The sequence below is a fragment of the Pygoscelis adeliae genome, unplaced genomic scaffold (assembly GCF_000699105.1).
Source record: "Pygoscelis adeliae isolate BGI_AS28 unplaced genomic scaffold, ASM69910v1 Scaffold140, whole genome shotgun sequence".
NCBI classification, from domain to species: domain Eukaryota; kingdom Metazoa; phylum Chordata; class Aves; order Sphenisciformes; family Spheniscidae; genus Pygoscelis; species Pygoscelis adeliae.
Window position 1 is genome coordinate 2,869,925 of NW_008824044.1, and position 26,484 is coordinate 2,896,408.

The 26,484-nt window shown below is 40.7% G+C and overlaps 1 protein-coding gene across 1 annotated transcript; it reads right to left on the bottom strand.

Annotated features, from left to right (window-relative positions):
* Nucleotides 1-18,556: 18,556 nt before the first annotated feature.
* Nucleotides 18,557-25,990, bottom strand: LOC103924896 (cytochrome b5). Its single transcript, XM_009333503.1, has 5 exons — nt 25,934-25,990; nt 24,886-25,014; nt 23,161-23,190; nt 20,545-20,579; nt 18,557-19,687 (listed from the first exon to the last, which is right to left on the bottom strand). The coding sequence occupies exons 1-5, from the start codon at nt 25,988-25,990 to the stop codon at nt 19,609-19,611; spliced, it is 330 nt and encodes a 109-aa protein (XP_009331778.1). The 3' UTR covers nt 18,557-19,608.
* Between the last annotated feature and the right edge of the window lie 494 nt (nt 25,991-26,484).

Sequence of the window (26,484 nt, forward strand, 5' to 3'; positions counted from 1 at the left end):
CATCTTACACACTTCATGTTGCTGTTGACCATCAAGCAAGATATTGAAGACACCTTGTTCTGACCAGTTTTAAAGGCCTGGGACCAAAAAGCCAATCTGGAAATTAATGGTCATAAATGAAAAGCATGGCAAGCAGGGAGCTGGGGTGCTGCGAAGGGAAATTTATTGCGCTCTCCCTCATAGCCTTGATGTCACCTTACGTATTCCTGTACTCGCTCCCTGTCTGCTGCGCGCACTGCAAGCTTTCGGGACATGAACGCGCTGGACGCTTGCCTCGCCGCCCCTGAGCCCGCGGGCTGCCAGCACTGCTGCCCGGGGCAGCCGCTCGCTCCAGCTCCTGCCAGACATCCCGGTGCAAGCGCAGCACCTGCCCTCGCCCAGCTCCCCACGGGGAGAGTCCCGGCCGGCACCTGCCCCCAGCACTGCTCCAGCCCTCACATCGCTGAGGATGATCTTTGACCTCATTTGGTAGGTGTCAAAGCAAGTCAAAGAGAGAACAGGATTGCATGAGCCACTGCCATTTTGCATGAGTTTGTCCATTTCTAGTTTAAACGTTACTTTCCAAGATAATAAATTGAACTTGTCTCCAGAAACACCATTTCATGCTGTTTTTTACAGTGACCTTCTGTGGCAAAGCACTACAGAAATCGGTATTGCGTGTGTAGCTGGCATTAATTATGCTCCTTTTAATCAAAAACTCATTTTTAATGAAACATAGTTGCCACAATTCAGTTCTTGCTACTTTTATTTTCCTTTTTAAATAGTGTTATGTTCCTTACCATTCAAATATTTCATCTAAATATCAGGACGTTCTAAACCCTGAACTTCATGCTATGAATGAGAGAAATAATAAAGAGATTTCTGAGTGATTTCTTGATAGACCGATCCTCACTTTGCCATCCATGCTTTCTGTTTTGTTGTTTTTCTCTCCGCTGCAGTGGTATACAGTAGTAACTATTTTGCTGCTCTGGCATCCTTTGCACAGATGCTGAAAGATGGAGTAAATGTTTGGATTGACACAGGGTTATGTTGACTTATACTGGCAGCATCCTGAGCTCTGATCAGACTTCTATATAATTTCCCAATTATATCGTTCCTTTAAGCCACTGCAAAGCAATCTTCATCTTCTTACACAACTTTCTTTGAATGCAGCTGAGCAATAGACTACAAGATTTTCAGGCTTCACAGATGAATGCCTGAACCTAAGAATCATCAAACCCTCAGAGATCAGACTGAAGAAATACTTGCCATAATTCTAGTTTTGAACAGCTGTCAAAATCCATTTAAGTTTCAAAGTTTCTTATTCTGTTCCAAAAACTGGGGTAGCTCTGTGTTTGCATATTAAACAGCTGAAAAACCAAGACACGGTAATACATCATGTGTCCTAGGAAGCTTTTTCTCCTAACAGTATTTTCTTCTCCTATGAACATATATTTTAGCACACATATTATGGCCATTTAAAAAGGACTTATATGGGATTTAAATGCTATTCCTAGAGAATAGCAACTGGCAGAGAAAAGAAGATGAAAGAGAGCAGGAATAGAGGGAGGAAAAGAAAAAACTAGGGAAATTGCAAACAGGTTATCAGCAAAGGCTGATCAAGACAGGCTGGTGGAGATGCCAACAACCTGCCTCCACCCTGTCTTAGGCCACCACTTCCGTCTCATTGCTGCAGGTCACTTTTTGCTCTGCAGACAGGCAGGACTTCTGGATTTCCCTGTTTTGGAGCTAGAAATGCCAAAACACCCAGGATTCAAGCCTGTTTCTAGATTTTTTTTCCTCCAAGAAACAAATATCTTGGGAAAAAGAAATTTAACTTGCAGAAATCCATAAATAGTAGCCCCTTACTCACATGGGTTAGTTGTCCTATAGCTGATTTTCCATACTTACATGCTTTAGAAGAGCAAGATAAATGACAATAACTTTTTTTACTCACAGATTTAGCCAGAATGCCTTATGAGAAATTTCATACTGATGTTTTCATGGAAAATTATATCCTTAGGCTGGAGCCAAGGAGTAACCTTCTTTCAGTCCTTGTTTGCACACATGTATATACACACATACGGAGAAACTCATAGAAAAACCTCAGTTGGAAAGATCCTCCTGATCTCATCTAGTCCGATCCCTGCTCAAAGCAGGGCCAACCTTGAAGTTAGATTCAACGTTAAAATTAGATCGGATTGCTCAGGGTCATGTCTAGTCAAGTTCTGATTATCTCCAAGGATGGAGATATATGCTCTTTCCATAATAAACAAGTGGCTTAAATCCAGAGCACAGGCAGCTCAAGGACTTAACATTTTGGAGTTTATCTGCAAAATAAATTAAGAACACTAATGGAAGGGATCATGTGGAAGCAAAGACACTTCATCCCATTCACTAGACTCAGATCTAGGCTTGGATTATAATCTACTGTTCTGTGATTAATTTTGTTTTTCCATTCCCAATGTTTTACTCTCACCTTAATAACACAAAAACAATGGGTATTTTTTCTCTTAGGGGAAAAAATAATTACATTATATACAGGTATGCAATTTAAAGGCTAAAATTAAAATTGTGTCAAGATGTTTCCTTTTATGTTCTCTCTCACACAAAGACTGAAAAACTTTCTTTACTGATTAATAGACTTCTGGTAATCAAACAGTCCAAAGTTTTACTGGCAGGACTGAACTCTTGCTGTTTATCGGTGATGAGCCTTTTCAAAAAGCTGTAAAAGTAATTAGTTAGGCTTTTTAATAAATCACCTGGGGAAAAAATTTTCCTTTTCACCAGCTCAGAGTTGTCAGTAAGCAAAATAATAAAATCAATTGGCAAAAAAATAGGTTCATTTCAACATAAGTTTCAAAATGTTGTGGCATTTGATGTGTTCCACATTTATTTTGAAAGGCTATGCAAAATGTTGATATTTTGCATTATAAAACGTAATTGCTTAAAAATATGAATTGTTTTGGCAAAAGTTAGCACAGACAATGTTTTAAATACACAAAATATTGAATAGTAACATGAAACTTTTCAGCTAGGTAGGACCCAGGTGAAATACAGGACCAGACTAGAAAACAGGGGCTGCTGTAGCTTAAGCCAAAGTCATTTCAGATATTCTTGACTCCGCTGAAGGTCTCTCTTCACTGCTGAAGGTTGCTGAGCCCATCCCTGTCTCCATTCTTCATCCATCACAGTCATGGCCACTGCAAACCTCTCTCTTGTGAAGACGGGCTTATACTAATATGCTGATTTGTAAACTGGGATATATGCCAGCTGCCACTGGCACAGAGCTGCAACCTCCAGCAGAATGGGGCTAAATCTACCACTACATGTCTGTCAGAGCTATTAGGCTCAGCAGCACACAACATTAAAGCATTTGTCCTCAAATGAAGAAGAGACTCCAGATTCCTTCTCCCTTTACCTGCCCCTCATCTCTTAGAAGAAAAGTTTAGCCCCACCTGTGTAGCATGCTGAGCCTCAGCCTGTCCATGTTCTCAGAGGATACCAAAGCCATTCCTCTCAGATCAAGCCCTCGGGGACTTTAAGCAGAAGGACATCTATTTTATGGTTCACATGATCAAGATATCAATTTGCTCAGCCTGGTTAGTGCTGGGACATCTCTGGATGCACACACAAATGCTACTGTAGTCATGGGGAAACTTAAGTCAGACAGAAAGGTTTTTCTCTGGATACTAAGAGACTCCCAGGTTGAACAACACCCAGGCATGGTTTTCAGGACCTCTAGTTTTGGACATTGGGCGACACTTTCACCTGGCTTCCAGCACCATCAGCAACAGTACAGCAACAGTAGGAAATAAAACAGGACCAGGGCACAGGTCCCCACTGTATAGACCTAGCCCAGGCAGCCCTACACAGCTAGGAGGGTTGTGGATGGCGCAACATGCACAGTGGCAGGCAAACTACCTGCAGAGGATGAGTCCATCTGAGGAGGTTGGTCACAGCTTGCTGATGTAGCTCCATGGAGCAGCAGGCAAGTGAGACAGCATCATGCAGAGATGACCACAAACCAGGAAAGTCACTTGCTGTAACCCCAGATGACTGCTCTCTGCTAGCCTGGGCCTCTGGTAAATTGGGATTGCCATCAGCTCCTCTTGTCCTCACTTCCAGGCAGAGTATCCAGCACATCAACCTGTCAGTAGGTTAAGAAGCATGATCCTAAATCCATCCTTTAACAAGGCCTCATTTCTCATTGCCTGAGCAAAGGCAGCCCTTACTGTGAGCCTAACCCAAGCCCTAGTGCAGCCTGGGCCATACTGTCCCCAAGCTGTCTGCATGACATTTCCCTGTTGGGACATCAGAAGGCTGCCATGACCCACCAGGACACTTGTCCTGTGCTCAGTTTCCAGCCTCCACAAGCTAAAACCACAACTGCAGCATCAGCCATAATCTTACCCCATTTGCTGTAGGACAGAACATGGCAAGAAGTCCCAAATTTGATCTCTTGAGGTTTCTTCTAACTGAGGCCTTATTCTTGTTCAGCGAACTCAAGCACACATCTTACACCCCACCCCCCCCAAAAATCAACCTATGATGATTTCCAAATCAGCTCCCTGTCTGTCTCAGCCCTTATTCCCGTCGAATGTCCCATCATTGCAGCCCAAAAGCCAAAAGCTGCAGTTCCCTCCAAAACAAAACATTACCTGTTCACATCAACTTCCTACAAACCAAATGCATCTAATCCATAGCACTAATCCTTTACACATGCTAAAAAGGCAAACCTGATCTAGCTGTCTTCCTCAACACATTTCACTCAAGATATTCTGAGACTCCAGACTTACAACTCAAAAATAAATAACCAATAGCTCAATATAGAAATTAGAAAATTATGTCTTAAATATTTATTTTATTTCCCTAACTCCTCACTTCTTTAACTGAAACCTGTAATTATCTCTAACTACAAATTATCCAAGGGAACTCTCATCAGCTCAAGAGGAAAATCAAGCTAGGACATGTTTGACAAAATTGTGCATTTTTTCTGAATGCAAGGTTTTATATTTAGACCACTGAAAAAACCTACTCCTGCAAAGCCCAATCAAAGTGAACCTATTACTAGGAAAAAAAGGTGCTTTGCAAGCCCAAAATGCACAAATGCTAACCTGAGCACTGGACAACAGGCCTTTTGAAGGTGGAGACTTAAAAAAATGCCCTCAGACCATGCCAGTGCACACCCATAGCTTGGTGTAGCTGCCCTTTACACCAACCTGCTCCACTGGAGAAAAGGGTGATCCTTCAGAAGAGGCTCAGAGGAGCAGCCCCATGAATTAGCCTGAACTCATGGTAGCCCAAGATAGCCATTTTTTTAAAAAGCAACCAGCATGTGTCAGAAGCACTCTATCAAATCTCATTTCAGAAAACCTGGAATCTGAAATATACAGCAATAAATTCAAAGGTTCCTCAGACCTCAACCCAAAGACCTAACATAAAAGCTATTTCTACCTGCATCACACCTCCCCTCCAAATTGTCAAATCCAAAACCAAACCCCCAAATAAGTCTTATTTATTCTAAATGGCTCCAAAACATAAAAGCCCTCCAAAATATCCCCTGCTTAGAAATCAGGCTGATCAAGGAATGAGACTGGGATAAAGTTAGGAATACAAGTTACAGAAACAATAGCCAAGATCATTATATGTTCATTACAATATAAATGCATCCTCCCCTCCCACCCAACAAGATTAAAAATTAGCATCTGCAAAAACTGGGCCACCAAACCCGTAAAGGATCCCATGCTTCTTTGCAAAGTTGACATGGCAAGGGAGTCCCAGCACATGACCCATGTTGAACTTAGGCCAAAACAGAGAGAAAAGAGCCTCCTCTGGTATTGCCAAACCAAAATTCACCTTGCTACCTTTGGCCGAGACTAGCATTTTTCCAAACACTTCCAGCCCTCTCCACTTCTCTTTGAGGCCACCATGAGTTGGTGGCTCCTGGCACAGGAGAGCCGAAGGCACTGGGGCTTCACACATGGACCTCAGGCCAAGGCGAAGGTCTGGCTTCAGGCAGGGTCCCCACCACTGTGGGAGGCCACTGCCCCAGTGCCAAGGACAGGGCGAGAGACGATGGTACAATGCCATAACCCAAGGGGGTTGAGAAAGTACCAGGGCTCAACCGGCAGGCTGATGCCTACATGGGTCTCTGGACAAGCCTGAATTTGCTTTCTTGTGAGGACTCCCGCACCAGCACCCTGTCCCATGGGGGACGGTCATGCTGGATTATGGGCTTATCCTGAGAGTAAGGTGGAGGCCCAGGAAGAATTTCAAGGCCACGTGCATGTAGGGCCATGGGCTCAAGGTGGGGCTTCAGACCCTGTGAAGCCCCACACAGGAAGTGACTGAGCTGGCAAGGGCTCGTTGGGCTGAACTGAGGGCTACTCTCCAAGTTTGGCACCCTGACGTTTCAGCACTTGAGGCTGCATGGGATGCCTAGACCAGGATTAGGTTTGGGATAGCTTTTCAGGACAGCATGAGTACCCAGGTTTAAAAAATCGGTTGTCCAGGACACACTGCGGGCTGCGACCTCGTAAAGACAGCATAGCTGTTGCGGGTAACAGGACACAGGCTTTGCTTTGACTTTGCAGAGCCTCAGGACGGAGGTTTATCAGTCTTGTTTTGCCTGAATTTGTCTAGACCTGCTCGAAGCTTTCTTTTTATTTGGTTTGATTTGTTGCTGTAACAGCCATTTTTCTAATGACTAGGTAGCTATGCCTAACTTGCTTTGCTTATTTTCATACAGTATAACCATAGCTTTTATACAGATAGTACTAACACGCAGCTGTTCTGTGGAGCGTGAAATATTTATGACCTCAGCAGAATGATGTAATGCAGGCATGGTATGAGAGAGGAGGCCCTGAAGGTGGGGTCCCAGGTGGTGGTGTAGAGGAGTACAGGCACAGGATGATGGAGATGGGGCATGGGCTAATGCTGAGGGCTGCAGGGCTATAACCCACACACCAGTGGTCAGCTCGAGAAGTACAGACCTGGGAGCTGAACAAAACCCATCTTAGGAGTAACAAAAAGTAACAAAAAGAATAAATAACAAGTTCCTAACACAGGTAAAATGCATCATATATAGTAAATTCAGATGTAACATAGAATTGCAGACCGAAGAAGAAAGAACAAAGCACAAAAGGCGTTGGGAAACATGAATATGACCTTAAGTGGCTCTTAGAGGAGGAGGAAAAAAACACCACCACCATACTCCTCCCAGCAAAAGACTCAGGATGCTGTTGCCTCCCCGTACCCGCTCCCCCTCGCTGAGGCCATTGACCCAGAGGAGCAGTGGAAGGGTGAGCGGGACATCAGGGAAAAGCGGTAGAGCCTAGACAGTGCATGCATAACAGTTTTGACTGTATTATTATTACTGAGGCTTTCCATAAATAATAATATTCCTATTTTTTTTCCTCCTCCTTCTTGTTTTGAAAAACAAACAAAAAAATGGATCTGCATAATAACAGGTTTTTTATTAGACTGCTAAGACTTCAGTTATATTAACGCTAAATTCTCAGCATCCCGTGCCCTCCCCCCATAAGAAGATTTTGAATGTCACATGGCTTGTACAAGCACGGATGTATTTAGGCGAAGGGCGGCAAGGGTTGCTAGACTCTGGCTAAGGCTGGAGTCAGAGTTTGGTTTAAGGTTGGGTTCATAGCTCAACTTTGAAGGGCTCTTCCAGAAAGCATAGACTTTGGGCTCCGAAAGGTCTGTCAGGTGTGGCTGAGCTAAACCAATGCCATTCACTGCGGTCCCTTCACATCTGCAGCTACATTTTTGCAGGCATCCCTATCTTTAACAAAAGCATCAATCCTTGTTGAGTGACCCTGAGCAGAGGCAGAGCTCAGTGACCCATGCAGGCATCAGCTGACAGCTTAACCTGCCCCCACATTTTTTAACCTATCAGTTGCCTTGGTGTATCCCAAATCCCAGCTGTGGCCAGGTTGCAGGCAAGGATGATGGCTCGGGCTTGCATACACCCATGAGTAGGAGTAGGCTGGAGGTGAGCCTAGCTGGTACATCAGCACTCCTGCAGCTTTCCACCTCCTCTGCTGCTGCCCGAATGTGGGGGCCTGAAGCTCAGCTAACGATCATGCTGTGCCAGCAGGTGGGGAAAAGGAGAGGGGCTGCCCAGGGAGAGCCCAAATCAGTTCACTGTCCCCAGGACAGTCTCACCTTTCCCTTGGGCTTCCTGCTTTCTGGTGTCTCTGGACTTGGCTTAGGTCTCGGGGATTGCATTACTCTGGATGTTTTTCCTTCCAGTTTGGATACTGGACCATGACAATGGCTCTTAGGCAACAGAAATAGTTAATTAAGCAGTGAACCTCTGAATGGAGTCATCACGCAACAGGGTCAATTTAACTCTTTTGCCTTGGACTCTGGCCCGGGACTGTTGCCTCCACACAGTCCAGAAGAACACAGCCAAAGTTCAAGTAAACAGGAGATTATTGGTCTGCTTGGGCAACTGGGAAGAAGAGGAAAGATAAATTAAACTGCCTGGATAACCATAAAAAGATTGACTGTTGTTACCAGTGTAGGACAATGATAGAGAAAGGATAAGAGGTTTATCCAAGTTTTGCAGTGACAAAAGATAGAAGAAACATCAAGAACAAAGCCTTATCTACTTAAATTTATATGAAAATTATTCTACATATAGACACTGAGTTAAAAAATTTATTGAATGAGTAGGAGGGAAAAGCTTTTTATCATTTCCCCCCTTTTTGAAAAGGAATCAAAACCAAGTGTAAAGACCTTGTTTACTTAAAAAAAAACATTATATTCTTTTCTGTCTATATACTTCATATTTACAAATAATTTATTAAGACCAAAAAATATTTTGACCTACCATTACACTGGGAAAAAAAAAAGGATCTTAAGGGGTTTTTTTCCACCTTCTTTCAGTTTTGGATGTTTTAGCAAATGGTAATTTTTACAGAACAAAAGACAACACTACTCTCATTCAAGATGTCAGCTTCATTATGTCTCTCCAGTTAAGCCCACAGCCTGACATAACTGTATTCCTCATCACCGTAGAAAACCTTTTTGACAGTTAATCAGCTTAACAAGATTCCTGCAAGGAGCTCAGCATTTGCTGTTCCCTTAGTGCAACTTTATGATGCCTCACTTCTAAGGTCACTGAATTTCTTTCCATTAACATGCACTTGTGTGACACAGCTGATCCTGGCACACCTTCTAAAGAAACTCCTGAGCAGCCTCTCGTAAGCCCCCAGAGAAATGTTTGCTCTGAGAGATTAGCGGTCTTCAGAGGTACCTGTGAAAGGAATCTTGCAAATAAAGACATACTAACAGAAAAGAAAGAATTATGGAAAAACAATAGGCAGCCCTAAAACATCACCTTTATGACCCAACTCCTCTACAGTCGGACATTTGTTTAAAAATGCCTCAGCTGTAGCTAATTAACCCCTTGGCCACAGAGGGAGTCAGCAAAGTGCCTTCAGCCAACAAGCCAGCACTGGCAAGCATTGAGAAAACACACATGAATACAAAATCTCCTCTTCTGTGGTGGGCGTGCAGCATTTCTTCCTCCTCTGAACCTTGAATATTTAAAAAAAAAGTCTCCTAAGAATGAGGCAATCATCCAAAACCTCCCCTGGGCACAGACCAAGCCTCTCCATGACTCAGAGCCCTGTTATTTCAGCAAGGTCAGCGGGAGTTAGCCTGAACTGATGGTCAAGCAGCATTTGGCCCAACATTTTTTTAAAGGCACTGAGTTTTCTTCTGCCTCTGCCTAACTTTCAATTAAAGGCATAGTAAAACTGGGGGAGTGGGACTGAGTGGGGTGCCTCCCTCCCTGCCTGTGGCATGCTCTGCATCACCCATGCTGGGGAGGGAAAAGCTTTGAAGGAAGAAAACACAGCAGCAGCACTTACGAAAGCCAGGTAACGCCATATGGCACATATTTCTGTAATTTTATCTTGACAAGGAAAAAAAATAATAGATCACCTCAACCTCTTAGAAAACCTTTTGTTCCTCACTGGTTGTGTTGTCTGGCAACAGAGCAGCTCTGTGTTTGGGCTGAGACTTGTGTCTCAGCTGTGTTTTGGCACAGCTACAAAATCCAGACACAGGTTTTGCCCCACGGAAGAAGGCAGAAAAGAGCTATTCATTCTTAGGTAAAATATTGAACAGACGTTTTCAAAAAGAAAAGGATTTTTCAGTGCTCAGTTCTCATGGATGAGCAGATAAGCTTCAGAATTGATTTTTCTGTGAGAGCTTTCCCTGTTTCTGTTATTAACATGTATCTATATATATGCAGCTAGATAAACAATCAGGAAGCTATCCTAGGTCCTTTCAGTAGCACAGAGCAATAATCCAACTAGTTTTTGGCATTAAGCAACCTTAAGACCCTGATACCTTAGCTTAGTAAATCTGTCTGCTTTGCTCAAGTATTTCTAATAAATACTGTGTCTCCTTCGTGGTTGTGCCTCTGAGAAGTGCAGCTACCTTGGCACTAGGTTGCAAGAGGCTTGGAGTATAGGTGGAACAAGTGGGTGAAGGTGGCCTTGTTTTAAAAGCACAAGCCCTCTTGTGAATGCAGCTTCACTGCTACAAAGCATCTTTAGACTGAGGCAACGATGCCCGTTTTAGAGGGATCAGCCTGGTCAATGCAACAAAGCACCGGCAAAATGCTCTAGAGGAAGGATACCCTCTGACACATGAGGAAGCTTCAGCAGCCAGAGCGCGGTGGCTTAGTAGAGTGCAGGAGATACAACGTGCGAGGAGCAGGGCAGGAAGACAGTCACTACTCAAAGATAACTCTAGAAATCCTCTGCTTTTGAAAATTGGCACCAGCAAAGTGTTGCAGGACACTCAGAAGGTGGCATAAGAAAAGCAACTCTTAGTTATTGAGAAGAGTTTCTCAGAGTTTTCAAATCCATGTGCTTTGTCTCTGATGCCCACTGCCTGGAGCAAACCTTACTTTTATTTTACCGATTAAAACTTGTTAAATTTGCACTTACCTTCCTTATTCTTTTCTGTTGCCAGCAATTTAAAGAGCCCTGATGAGTCCCATACACCATTTCTATTTTACTATGATACTTCTAATCTCTGAACTGCTTGATGACATGGTAACTCACAATATCATTAGACACTGGAGGAACTTTGGGATACAAACTTCAGTATTTGAAATACTACAGTTTAAAAAAAAAGTAATATGTTGGAGAACCTTTCATTTGTCTTTTAGAGTGGAAATCAAATCAAGTTCTGACCTTGTGAAGTCATTGAATGTACTCTATGAAATTTTTATTACTAGGGCAGAGATATGAAATGCCTGCACTCTGGCTTGGACACATTAAATTGTAACAGTAAGACTCAAACTATTTCATGAAATGAAGAAATCAGGAGGAGGATGATAACCAGGGTATACAGTATATCTTTCGCTAATGTCTTAGCCACTTAAAAGCCACTAAAACTTGTTTTGATACTACTTTCTATTTATATTGTTTATGGTGCAACACATTGATAAAGATGATGCCTATTTTGTTACACTCGTTGGAGACAAAATTTGTCATATGCTGAGCAGCTGCTTGAATGGATTAGTGGTCTATGCATAGCTGATTTATGCAACAAGATGCTAAAAAATACGTATGCCTAAGCGAACATGTTTCTGGAAGAAGGCTATCCTTATTCCAGAGCATTTTGACAGCACTTTGTTGCATAGACTGGGTTGATCCCTCTAAAATGAACAGTTGCCTCAGTTTAAAGTTTATTTAAAGTTTTAAATTAAAAAAGAAAGCATTTTTATGATATAGCAATCTCATTTCTGTGGAAATCCTGTTTTCTTCATGAGATTGGTCACTGATCTCCAAAGGTAACATCACAGCCAGGATATGATCAATGAATACTAGAACTCATAACACTTATATGACACTTTAAAAACCTAGAAGTCCTTTTTTATTGTGTTAATAAAACAAGTATTAAAGTAAATTTAGCCGCCTTCTAATAGTGTTGTATGAGTGGATTCAAAATGAGATTATTAAGGGAAGGTTCACCCAAAAGACAGAGTGACTAGCGTGCAGTATGCCAGAAGAAATAGCATGCTAAGCGACATATGTACTCCCCTTGCTTACTTTTCAAAAACACTCCATAGCATGACACACAGCCACAGTTCATCACAACGTTCACACGTGGTGTCTCATTCTGTGTTCAGTTTCAAGACAAAGTTTGTAGTCTTAATTCACTCCATACTTCAGATTTTGAATTGTTCTGGTAGTTTACATAGTAAACAAAAAATCTAACACTGACATGTACAAATTTGTATTTATGAGGGAATTTGGACTCACCCGCTTGCCTGCAAGCCCCGTTTCTGATACCCTTTTCAGCAGCGTTATTAGAACTACTGAGCACTCCAAACAAGATCAGAATCTGTTTGCACTAGGTATTTTACACACAAGAGCGAAGTCCCTGCACCGATGGGTTTAAAATATGTGGATTTTTAAAGTGCAAAAAGAATGTAGTTTGGTGATTTGTTATTAATGTTAACCCTATGCTTTTTTTTTTTTTAAATTCATATTAGCAGCTGAAAGTAAGAAGGCCATCTATTTTTAAGGGATTCACAATGAGCTCACGCCGATTTCAAGAACAAACCTCACTCCCCCCACAGTGGGATGGGGGAGAGAATTGAAAGGGTAAAAGTGAGAAAACTCGTGGGTTGAGATAAAGACAGTTTAATAGGTAAAGCAAAAGCCGCACACGCAAGCAAAGCAAAACAAGGAATTCATTCACTACTTCCCATCGGCAGGCAGGTGTTCAGCCATCTCCAGGAAAGCAGGGCTCCATCACGCGTAACGGTTACTTGGGAAGACAAACGCCATCACTCCAAACGTCCCCCCCTTCCTTCTTCTTCCCCCAGCTTTATATACTGAGCATGACAAAGTTTATTTAAAGTTTTAAATTAAAAAAGAAAGCATTTTTATGATATAGCAATCTCATTTCTGTGGAAATCCTGTTTTCTTCATGAGATTGGTCACTGATCTCCAAAGGTAACATCACAGCCAGGATATGATCAATGAATACTAGAACTCATAACACTTATATGACACTTTAAAAACCTAGAAGTCCTTTTTTATTGTGTTAATAAAACAAGTATTAAAGTAAATTTAGCCGCCTTCTAATAGTGTTGTATGAGTGGATTCAAAATGAGATTATTAAGGGAAGGTTCACCCAAAAGACAGAGTGACTAGCGTGCAGTATGCCAGAAGAAATAGCATGCTAAGCGACATATGTACTCCCCTTGCTTACTTTTCAAAAACACTCCATAGCATGACACACAGCCACAGTTCATCACAACGTTCACACGTGGTGTCTCATTCTGTGTTCAGTTTCAAGACAAAGTTTGTAGTCTTAATTCACTCCATACTTCAGATTTTGAATTGTTCTGGTAGTTTACATAGTAAACAAAAAATCTAACACTGACATGTACAAATTTGTATTTATGAGGGAATTTGGACTCACCCGCTTGCCTGCAAGCCCCGTTTCTGATACCCTTTTCAGCAGCGTTATTAGAACTACTGAGCACTCCAAACAAGATCAGAATCTGTTTGCACTAGGTATTTTACACACAAGAGCGAAGTCCCTGCACCGATGGGTTTAAAATATGTGGATTTTTAAAGTGCAAAAAGAATGTAGTTTGGTGATTTGTTATTAATGTTAACCCTATGCTTTTTTTTTTTTTAAATTCATATTAGCAGCTGAAAGTAAGAAGGCCATCTATTTTTAAGGGATTCACAATGAGCTCACGCCGATTTCAAGAACAAACCGAAAGGTTCCCACGTGGAAGCGTGTGACAAGTCTGGAGCCGTATTCGTGTGCTTCATGCAAACCAGAAGCGAGGCCCAGCAGAAACCAGTAAGGTCACGCCTCCGGGAATGATGCAGACGCATCCAAGCTCGCTCTAAACTAGGCCAGAGTTCGCCCAAGCTGTAAAACTTTGTCCAAGAACCAGGGTAAATATTCAAGCAGTTCATCTGTTCCGGTGAGAGAACAATGCTGGATTCATAGTGGAGAGGAGAGAGACTCTCTGTAGCTTAGCAGTTAGGGCACACAGCTCGGAAGGAAAATCCTGTATTAGTCCTTGCTTCACAGGCTATTTCTGTTTTCTCCAGCAACTGCTCCCACTCTTTCTCACCTGCTGACACTTATTTGTGAATACCAACTTACTGTATGAAAAAGCACAATTTGTTGTGAAGAGTCTGATCCTGTTGATGTGTATTGTATGTGATCTGAGAACACCATCCTGGATCAAGACTCTCATGGGACCTTGAGGCAGGAAGGTCTTGTTTGGTCAGACTTGCACATCTACTAGATGTTGAGCTTCTCAAGCTCATGTGATCATATATCCTTCAGCAAAGGTGCAATAAATTATCTTATCTTGCAGGCAACCAAGACTAAGAGCAGCCCACTACCAGGGAGTAGCTAGCTTGAAATCTACACACCCTAGCCTGTATTCTAGTAACGTGTTCATCCATACCCTCAGGTCTGAAGATCTCCTCACCATGATGACAAAGTATATAATAACCTGTATTATTCAAGTGTCTTTGTTATGTCAATAGAGTCAAAGAGTAGTTCTGCATAATCAACTAAAAATAAAAGGTTTTCTTTTTCTGATCCCAGAAGCTGTGACTGCTCAAATACCAACTTCCCTTTATTATTCATAAATAATATTTATGAATATTATTTGCTTGTCCTCAGACTGATGCAGAGAATGTTACTCATTGCAACACTACTCTGAAAATGGATCCAAATAAATACAGGTTGGGAATCCGTTCAGTTTACAAATGATAGGACACATTTTCTTGTTTCCAGTCACCCATCCACCACCCTGCAGGCTTCTAAGCAGCAGGCTAAGCTCTTATTTTATGTCCACCCTCAACATGTCTGTGTAGACAACGCACCTATCATGCCCTTTTGGACACCCCTGCAAGCCATGTTAAGTCTAGATGAGTGACAATACAAGTATCAACTGGCTTCCAAAATCTGGGACAACTGAATGTGACAGGAGAATGTTCTTTCCTTATTTTCAATAAGTCATTTAGGAAAGCACTCCCCTTGCATGGCTTACCTTCTTCTCTCTAACCACCTCTCCTAGACCTTGAAGCAGTTTCCAGAACACGTTCTGTTTAAAGAGACATTTTCCCACAGCTGACGGGTGAAAACTTTGTTATCTCAAACAATACGAGGCTGCATTTATCCAGGACCTAAGTGGGTGGAACTCCAGAGATACTGTGGAATGCTCTCACCCTGCAATAGGATCAATCAGCTTTATCCATAGACCGCAGTCTATGGAAAAAGGCGAGATTTCTGTGGTAACTGTGCTACTGGCTACTGTTCCTGAACTCTGGGGGGCCGCATGAGTTCTGTGGCGTTCTGTCTGGAGAGATCAAAAACTCTTCCCTCAGGTTTTCCTGCGTCTAACTCTTCCTGCCTGACAATTCTACTTTCCTCTCGGTGAACAGAACTGACAGCTCTTGGCAGTACGCTGTCTGCCGAAGTGCAGTAAACTATAAGACACAGGCACAGAAATTATACTGCACAGGATAAAAGACAAAATCTATTCCTTATACATGAGACTCTGCAGTGCAGTTGAGTCCATTCCGAGCTCTGCTTTAGCAGCCATCAACAGAGACCAGCAGTTGCATAGTATGTCCCCAGTTTTAGAAAACTGGCAAAGAATATGTCAAGGATTGTTTTATGCACACTCTTACATGTAAGAAGATTAAGAACAAGTCTAACTAGTTTTTGGAAAGAACAGAAAATCCAGCATTAATCATCTACTGAGATCCAATGTTCCAATGTTTCTCATGAATTCATGTGCTTGTCTGCCCACCTACTTATAAGCCAGGTCATTCAAAACTCAAAATATTTCAACACATAATGAATTAATCATGAGAAGGAATGTGATGTAGTATGAAAGGAAAGTAAAATGAGAAAAGTAAAATTCGAATACATGATCTGTCAGTTACTGGCTTCACCTCAGATCCGGCCAGGCTTTAGAGCTAAGCATACAGGAGTACGAGCTTCCTTCCCCTCCTTGTTCCTTCTATACTGTTTCTGAAATCCTTTTTTATATTCAGGAGAAAACGCTGTAATACTGTTAATGTTCTACATGTTTTGTATGATACTTCGATACAGGTCATTCATTCTCACTGAGTTTGGGTTAATAATTGCCAGCCTTGCAGAAAATACAGAAAGTTTTGCTCAAAATGGCCAAGAATTTATAAGCATTCATTTACCCTCAGCAGTCAAACATTCAGAAAATAAAACCAATAGCACCTTCCCACTCTTTTGCCTCTGAAGAAAGATATACTATGACTTAAAATTTGTGATCAGCTTCCATTTGCCTAGCTTTTACCCCCTTGCCAGTTCCTCTCTAGCATTCTGCAAAATCCTGACAGCAGCACAGCATTCAGCACTATAGAAAGGCATTGGACCACTGTGCCGAAGCAAGCGAGCCAGAGAAAGGGACAGCGTACTAGTTTTTTCTCATCATAGCAGAGGGAGCAAGCGAACAAGTTGTGCTGGCTTCACTCCACAGACACCAAGAGGAAGCCAAGGCCGTCTCCATTTAAGGGAGCTCTCTGCCACTATGCATTCTTGTGAACAACAGAGGCGAGGCAAATGAAGGCCAAAAATGCAATGCCCAAATAATTTATTTCAGGATGCAAAGGTGGTATAAACATTATGAAGTTGTACAAGTAAACAACATGAGATGACATCTGATTTAAAGCATCGACTACAAAACCAGCCTCTCCAAACAAAAATAAGTATTAAAGCTAATTGCCAGACAATTAGAGTTAAGTCCCTTCAGATTGGATCTGGGGACAAAGGATTTTGTTCTGAGAAGAAAGCAGACTCTGCCCATTCTTTTCCTTTTGCTGTCAGACCATAAAAACATTGACTATCCTCAGTTCATTTGACTAGTTTTTCAATAGCATAGTCATTCGTTCCTCACCACACCGATATACCTTTTCTCTTCTTCTCATATTCACAATCAAAAGCTAAAGTCACATAAAAGCTCCTGTATGACCCCTATGGAAAGCAGCTCTAACCTTAGGGTATTAAAAAGGAAAACTGTAAGCCCGATTATTTTTTGAGTTTACAAATTTATCAGTTTACATTTAAAAACCTGAAAGAGTCATGTCCACCTCTGAGGAAAAACTTACACCAGCACTGGTAGAAGGTAGTATGGACAGACCAACTAGAGGGAAGGAGCTGTGTGCATCTACATTAGCACTTTAACTTCCATCAGTTTTTGAAGCATTGCCTGCGCTTTTGGTTCACGTTGTGGAAATTCCCTGCGCATGCCAGCTGGACTGCTTTTAGATGGAACTGAGCTTGCATAGGTGCCCCAGGGGATTGCATAACGTGCCCCAGCCCCCAATAAACATCCAGTATATGGGACCCAAACAGAGCTGTACTATAGTAAAACTTCCAAAACATACACAGCATGGAAGAAAGGCTTTCCGCAAAAAGTGTTTTGCCTCATGGATCCACTTTGATTGCACTACCCTGTCTGCTGATGTGGACATAATTAGCCCAGTCTGGAATTCTCGCAAAAAGAGATATGAAAGGCTAAGCTTTCTAAAGTTATTGTGTTGCGGTTTTTTTGCCTCACCTAGACATGTGCATTTAAATGTTATTTTAAAAACAAACAGAAAATTCAGTACGTCAAACTTGATTTACGAGTCTAAATGCCAACTCAGAATTAACTTATCTTTTTCAAAGGTTATCTGTAAAGTCAATAAAGCCTGAATTTTCAAACTCTGCTTCACCACATTTAGAGGAAAAGCTAGGGCAAGAACAGGACAAAATAAGTTAGTGCTAGACACAATCCCAAACACTGCCATTTATACTGCAGCTTAAAATTTCCAAGGTAAAGAAGTTGATGTGATTTAGTCTGAGTGCACATCTATATCTGTAAACTAAGTCTGACAGAACACATGAATACAAATCTAAGAGACCCTAAACACTTTCACTGTTGAAGCTGTACAAGATCTCCGATTGCTGTAACAGTAAAGGAATTCCCACAACAGGAATCCCACAATAAGGAATTCTTAAAGGATTCCTGTATTGACGTATTCCTACATATGCACAAGACAATCTCCTAAAGTCACAGCACTTCCCCTCTCCCCACCGCCCCCCCCTTTTCTTTTTTTAAAAGCTGGTGTTTACAGTGTACTATCTTTCAATTTGATTTGACTTGACACAGGGCCTAAACTACATGCATCTCCCCTGGTGCTGCCAAGAGGCAGCCCTTGGAATAGTGTCTGAAGTCCTGATGTATGTCAGGGAGGCAGAGCTTGCAGGGCCAAACCACTGTTAAGTCATTAGTTGGTGTTGAGGTTATGCTGATGAAAACACAAATATATATGCTAACTGCTCCATAGTACACTTTTCCCACTTTTTATATGTGACTTCCCTGCATCAGGGAAGTATCTTGACTTTCAGAATGCACCAAACAGGTGCTTCAGAGAAGTGTCCCAATATGCAAGAGCATCCCTTTCAAGGCCTTCAAAAAAGTTTGAAATGAATGTATTTGAGCCAGCAAAACTAAGCAATTAAACTTTTATTCATGATCATTTACATATGACTAAAAGAGTTCACCACAAAATGCAAACTTTCAGTTGTCTTGTATTTAGCAGTGAAAATAGTCATCTCTTTGTAGTAAAGCACCAAGGAGCACATCACAGAACAGTCAGAAACAGATTCCATGTATCAGCTTTTCCCCTCACAATGTACAGGACAAAGTTAAAAGATTTTATAAAAGTCTAAAAGTTCCAGAACAAATTCTAGAGTCACCTGAGTGCTTGGCAGGAACAGTATTATTTAGTAGCAGTTACATTACCTGTAGTGAAGTTACATAGCATTTTTTCTGCCCTTTTTGCAAAAAAGAGCTACTTTTCACAAAACTGAGACAGACCTAGTTGGGCCAAACACAGTTTCATATTTTGCCTGAGTTTCAGTGGGAGCCAAACAGAACAGTTTGCTAGTAGGAATATCTACAACTATAAGAGCAGATGTCAAGAGGAAAAAAAAAAAAATAATCAGCTTTATAGCCTGATTGGTAGGGCCCAACTGCTTACAGGCACCTATATCTACTACTCCACTCGGCTTTTTTCATTACATTTAATTAGCATTTCATTCAAACATACTACATTTAAGAAGACAACATGTTTTCTTAAGTTAAGTGAAGTTATGTACATGGACAAACACATGTACACAGTTTTGGTAGTCATTTAAAGCTGTAAAATTTATATGTAGAGAGAGTCCTATGGACCCCATTACAGATTAAAGAGAAATAACCAGAATCAGTGTTACATGCAAAACAATATTCTAACACAGAAACCAATACAGTTATCAAATAATTCATTAGAGAATAAAATTGTTATACAAAAAGAGAAATGCTGCCTTTTTATCACTTCAGAACAGCAAGTAAGAAGGCAACATTAAGAAAAGTGCACAGCAGAAAAGAATTGTTCAGTTTTCTGAAAAAGTTGAATTTTTCTTCAGACATCAGGCTTGTCTCTGGAAACATATCGAGTTAGGATTGCTTATATTCTCTCCCAGATCAGTCTCTTCTTGCATTAGTTCTCAGTAAGGCGCTTACTCTGACATGTAGGAACGATACATCAGGGCCACGATGATTGCTACTATTGCTGGGATCACCCAGTTGGACCACAAACTAGAAAGAAGTTTTTGAAACAGCAGTTTAGGAAGTGACAACCAGCAAGTTCAAAAAAAAAAAAAAGAAAAAAAAAAGTCATTGCTTAAAGAAGTCCTTCCTCCCCATCCCAACAAATACTTCAAAGTTAGGGCAACAGAACACCTGGGCTGGCCAGTAATACTCTAGCCAAGTAAAAAAGCTTGCACTGTTAAGTCTTTGTACTAGAGCTTACAAGAAGTTTGCTTACTAGAGAATAGTAAGACTCTAGACATGTTTAAAGTCATGGTGTGCTGCCCAGAATATTATTTATTCAAAAGCCATTTAAGTAGCAGCATCACATGACACTTTCAAGCACCCCAGCTCCCCACTCAGAGGGACATGGAACAATCCTCTGAGGTTTCAGCAGTACGCAGTTGTCAGCAGGATATAACTTTATAAAGTTTGATTCAGTGGTGTTCCAAAGTGGTTCCCCCCCCCACCAATTCCGACAGATTTTCCTTCTTATAGACACCATCCTCTTATCTCCCTTAGATGCAACAGTTGTAGCAAATTTTAGAAGTGAAGTGTCCATGTCAGTAAAAAAAAAGTCAGCAATGGCACCAGTGTCTTCTATTCACCTGATAGCCTCCAGAAATGAAGGCTTGTGCAACAAACCATTTGGTAGAGACTGATACATATCAATGTGAGGAAAAAAAAAATCTAGACAGTAAGCTAACGTGCTTGTAAAGTGGTATGCAGATGCCAACTTGGACTTTACGTAGAACAGAAACTTTCATGCACCATCCTCTGACAGCTAAGCTTCCAGCAGATAGAAGCTATTCAGCTTTCTAAGCTTCAGAAATATAATCATGAGGAACTTAGGTGTCATACCATACCTGGAGTTGGACTGAACAGTGGTAATAAGAGTTTCCTGGAAAGCAAAGCATAAAGAGATATTTACATCAGGCAGACATCCCTCCCCATCTTAACTTACACCTCAACTTATCAAAACCCATTAAGTGGGACTAATTTAAAAACAACTCAGTGCATCGCGTTTGAAAAGCATTTTCTCAGAATTCCTATAACACTGTTGTATTAGAAGCTAGCTAGCAGCAGTTTCTGTAGTCAACATTGCATTAAAAGTTATTAAAAAAAAAAATCATCACAAGGAATTTTGCTGCAAGTTTTCCATGAACTTCATGGAAACTTCAACCTCAGGTTACATGTGGCAAGTTTTAGTCACCTAAAAGACAAAGATCCCTTATACTTGCCTAAAATCTAATTGAAAATACCCTGAATTAATACAAATATTTCTTATATGGAACCTACATGAAGAAAGATACTAATTTACATCCGCAAGGCTTATTAAACTCATTTTTTTAGTGTGGTGTTTTAGATTGCATAAGAATCAGTCAAATTATTACAGTTGTATCTGATATTGATCTGGACTTCTTGTTCAGTTTCCACAGAAAAAGAAGCACTGCAAGATCAAATCCCAGTTGGGTACATGTGCACAATTTATATGAAAACTTATTAATTTGAATACTACTAATTGCACATGGCCCTAAGTGCATTTAGAAGATCCAAGCGTTAAAACTGTACTTAAAATTTAGTGGTACAAGATCCATCACTGAAAAGTGAATTGCTTCAGTATCAGAATATTTGCAACTCATTTAAAGAGCGGAAGATTCCTAACATCCTCTCACAGATTCAAAAAGGCTACTTTTTCAAGCACCCAAATCATCATAGGTTTACACGTGACAAATACCATGTTTAAAAGAATAAGACTCAGTGATTACACCTATATTGGTTTTGTGAACACCTCCATGAGAAACTAATCCCAAACCCAAACAGTATGGAACAGCTTGTGCCCACACTATCGAGACTAACACCACCTACAACAGACTTGCCACCTCCAGGGCCAGGGCATGGCTGCCCCCCACACCAAGACAGTAAGAGCAACGTGGCCCACCTCATCAAAAACCTGTTTTTAAACAGTATGGCACTGGACACGTACACTGAGGGTACTTTAAATACAGTGGGAGGACGAGAAGGACACTTGAAAGCACAGGGCCTTCTGACGGCTCCTAGAGAGCCAGGGCACACAGGGCCTAACCTGTCACGTTACACACCCAGAGCACAATGCAAAGTGAAACTGTCTTATCAGCTACACCCACACGTCCTGCTGGAGGGAAGCACTCCGGCTTCCTTATGGAATGGATGGAAAAACTCACGTGTAATGTAGATAACTATGACCAGCACTAAAACAAGGGAGTAAGTCAAATAAGAGTGCAGTAGAAAGTCTTTTGGATGCATCTTAACTCCCAACTGAGAATATTAGTTTGGCCAAAGCGTGCCAAGTACTACAGTTTAAGTTCCTCTGAGCTTAATCAAAGGATTGTATTACTACACCTTGCACTGGGCAGTCTGTTTCTCAGTTGCATTTATGGTTGCTGCTTTTACAGCTTAAGTGTAAATTGCCCTGAATTTCAATAGAAATCTGAATAGCGGATGTTATTCTTGGTGGGAAGAAGCTCTGAATTCCAGTAACAACTCCATTTCTTATTTTTATTAGTATACTAGTTCCAGTCCTTAATAATAAAATGAATAATTGCTATAGCAAACATTTCAGTGTATATATACACATATTTTTTTTTTTACTTTCTTTCCTTTAACTTATTCATATTATTGGAAGATCTTACAAAAGTGATTACTTTTAAGAAACAATCTCTCAAACAGCAAGAGTAAGATCCTATTCCTACTACACCTCATTTAAAAATAATCTTCAGCTATTTCCTAAGTGCACTGCTGTACTGTTAAGCCAGCTCTGAGCAAACATCCTCTATACACACAGCAGCAGTAACTGTACAAATTAATCCCTGATACACTTGCTCCTTTAAGGGGCATCTGAATTTTATGAGTTTGATAGTTAAGTGCCAATACAACTTTATTCTATCAAAGATAGAAAAAAAAAATTGGAAAATAGGTGCAATACTGCATTGACAGGGCACTCAAAATCTACTGAAACAGTCAGGAAGCAAAAAGTATTTTCACCTTGAAAAGGGTTCACAATTGCAAATTAACTGATCTATAATACAGCAATCAAATGCCTCTATATTTTAGATCTAGTAGTGTTACCAATATATTGTTAAACACCACATCTTTTCCCCACAAACACGTATTAGTTTAATTCATTCTGTCTATAAACTGATTTTTTTCTTAAACTGAATACTAGAAAACCATTGACTGATTCTGTACTCACCTTTTTGGTATAGTGTAATGCCATCACACTTAGTAACCTCTTGGTTCAAAACCACACAAATTAAAGAAAAGAACAGCTAACAGGAAGAATAAGTTGAAGCCAGATCAACAGGTTTAAGAGATTTATGACCTGAAACACTACATTTAAATCAAGCTGAATTATTTTTGCCTCTGGGGGTATACCATTTACAGAGAGACACCATTCCTAATGCCTAAAAGAAACAATGTGGCATTTCAAGAAACACACTTACTGTTGGTTTCTGAAGCTTCCCTCTATCATCCTGCAAGAAAACAAGCGGGGAAAAAAGAAAAGCCAAACATTTAGACAAAATCCCAAAGCATTCAAATAACATTTATCACTAAACTCTGTTTGCAATTCTATTCTGTTAATGTGTACCTATTTTTACTTAGGAAACAGACTTGCAAAAGAGCAGATGTCAGTGTATGATTTTGAGCTACCATAAACAAGGTCACTTCCTTAAAATACTACTTCCCAGTATACAATGAAGAAGTGAAACCTGAGTCTCCAACATATTTCGTTATTTCTTGTGCCCACGCTTTTGCAGTTTCTTTGTCTCTAAACAGTACACATAACCTTAGCTTATAAACTGATTACAATCATATTAGTTTACTTCAACCTAGCCTACTCATATTATCGGGCAAAGTCATCTAACTAGCTTTGGTCCAACATCCAGCACAAAGATCCCAAATTCTATGGATCTTTCATAAACTCATGAAGTTTTATTTGAAATAGTCACATTCATTATAAAAAAAGCCCAACAGTATATAATCTTGATGGTGCTGTATTTGTACATTAACCTATGAAGCTGTTTGTTTCATGCCAAATGAAAACGGGCACTTGTCAGATAAGGAAGAACTGGACTGGCAGCCAGGTTAAGAACAACTTCACTGGCATCAACTGCCATCTGAAATAGATGACAAGCCTGCAAGGTTACAAATGTGCATCAGAGCTGAATTATTTCATATTAGGAGAAGCTACACTATTAATATCTACCAAGAGAGGACCCAAGACAGATACAAGATCAGGAATCTTCCTGTCAAATATGCTACTCAAGACAGTGTTAGTTACCCCAAATGCAAGACAAAACATACACAAAACAGATAGAAGAGGCTGGGATGGGCAGTAGAGTAGAGCAGATGGGCACACTAGCACCCTAAGTCTCTAACAAGAGGTTTTCAACTACTAAGATGCAGGAGAGCTTAAAAAAGGCTTATCTGAAGAAAGCCAAGGCAGCAGCTCTGTAGCTAGAAATAAAGCCTTCAAAGCTTGAGGCAGCAGAAAGGTGCTTGTTAAAAGTACAGGAAATGGTAAGGACAGTATAGAAAAGAGGAAGTGACAGATGATCCAGTGGGAACTGATCACAAACAACCCTGACAACTACAAGTAGGAAACACGGATACAGCACAAAACAGGGGGGAGCCAGAGAGGGGGAAGACAGGGCATCAAACTAGAAGTAAGATGCTTACAGTAGCCTTTTTCTAAACATACATATAAAGAGCCAGGATTGTACTTTTAGATCCAGATGGAAGCCTGGCATATATATTTACAATGATGAAAGAATGAAAGCAGCTGTTAGTAATCACTCCATATATTGACATATGAAAAGGTCTAGACATTCTGACATATCAACCTCAGGCGTTATAGAGTCCCATTATAAAGCTCACAGGGTACACCAGAAATGGCATGATTCCATATTCAGTTTATTCAAGAACTAAGCTGTAAAATATTTCAAAGCAGCAAACTTTTAGATGTGACCATCCTTATGCTACACTAATCAAATTCCCTTCACACTGGGGAAACCTATCTCCAGTCCAGGTCCATCCACAAACAGCTGCAGGGCTGGCATCCAACCAAACTAGCAGCTCTCCTCTATTTTGAAGTAAATTACGAGAGTAATAACTAGATGCAAAGACACTACAGTAAACAGCAAGTACTGGTACTCTCACATACTCACCGGATGAAGTTCCCCAACAATAAAGGTTTCTGACAGTGTCCTTGCATCTGTGGAATGGCCAACGTCTTCAAAGTTCTCAGTAGCATCTCCTCCAGCTTGCTCCCTGAGGACCTCTTCACCACCTGGGTGCTGCAATTTTTAAGCAGTTTGAATTTGTTACTGAAAACCATTCCACATTCTAAAAATGAAAATTCTACATTTCTAAAAATAAAAAAAAAGTTCTTGCAAAAATCAGCTGCTAGACTTCTCAGAGCAAACATAATCCTCTCTGAATAACTGGAGAGCTTTAGGTACTCTCTGAAGCAAAAACCAAGGAAGCTAAGTTTCTACTCCATCAGCGATGAAGCAGTAAGAGGCATTACCCCTAGCAACTAAAGAATTTAGAACATTATGGGAATCAGTCTTTTAACGGCCCAACTATTATCTAAAGTTACATTCTATGTTCTCACTTCTGCAGGAAATGTATATTTTTATCCAAACAACGCTTTGGATAAAGCATCCTTTACAGCAAAAGGATAAAAGCCAAAAGGTGTAAGTTGTAGCAAGAACATTCCAGGTAGGTGTAACAGAAAGCTATTCACAAGAACAGCAATCAAGTACTGAAGCAAGCTGGCAAGGGAGCGTTCAGAATCTCCATCCTTTGAGGTTGCCTAGACAAGGCACTAAGGAACCCGACCTTCAAGTTAATCCTAATTTGAGCCGGGGGTTGGACCAGATAATCTTCAAGGGTCCTTTCCAAAAGAAATTATTGTATGATTATGTAGTAAGCCAGCTACTTTGGAACTGCTTAAGCACAACTGAAAGCTCATATAAGACACTAGAACAGCAATTTAGTTTTAGCAGACTATGGAATCCCAAAACCACATTGCTGATAAAACCATTGAGATGTAGAGAAGTCATTCTCCCAGGTATTCTCCTAATATCTCATCACCATTTCTTTAACCTAAATCCCTGCTCTCCATTGACTTTTATTCTTCCCCAGGACACCCTTTTGGGACTGCATGCAGTTCCACATCTCCATCCATCAAATAACTCTGTCTGTACATACTGCAAGATACATCACATCTCCCAGTTCAGTGATTTTTCTCAGCTTCAGGTTAGTCATTCATATAACAGATAAGTAACACGCCATAAAAATTCACCACTCAACTTCTAAGTAGGAAACTACTACATAAACACCGGGAATGATTAGGTAAGCAAGATAACACACTTTAGTACTACTGCCTTGGATTAAGGCAACCATGAAATAAGTTCTAACACTTTACCAGTGACAGAAGAAATAAAGCTTTGGAGCCTCAACTCCGTTTTTAATGCTTCTGACTACAGGATCTAAAATGATGAAAACAGGCACAATTTCCACTATTTAGGGTCATCTTGCCTGGAATATAGCTGAACAGGAAGGCTATGCTTAGACAGTAGATTAAAGAAATGGCATAAAATTTCTGCTAGTCTAGGCAATTCAGGTTAGCTTTTACTTCAAATCCACCGTACTAACCCTCTATCAAACCTTCTCTTCCAACAAAAATAAGACTTGTTCATATAGACCAGGAAGACACTGTTACTACCAGTTTCCAGCAGTACCAAAACTCCAAAACTTGA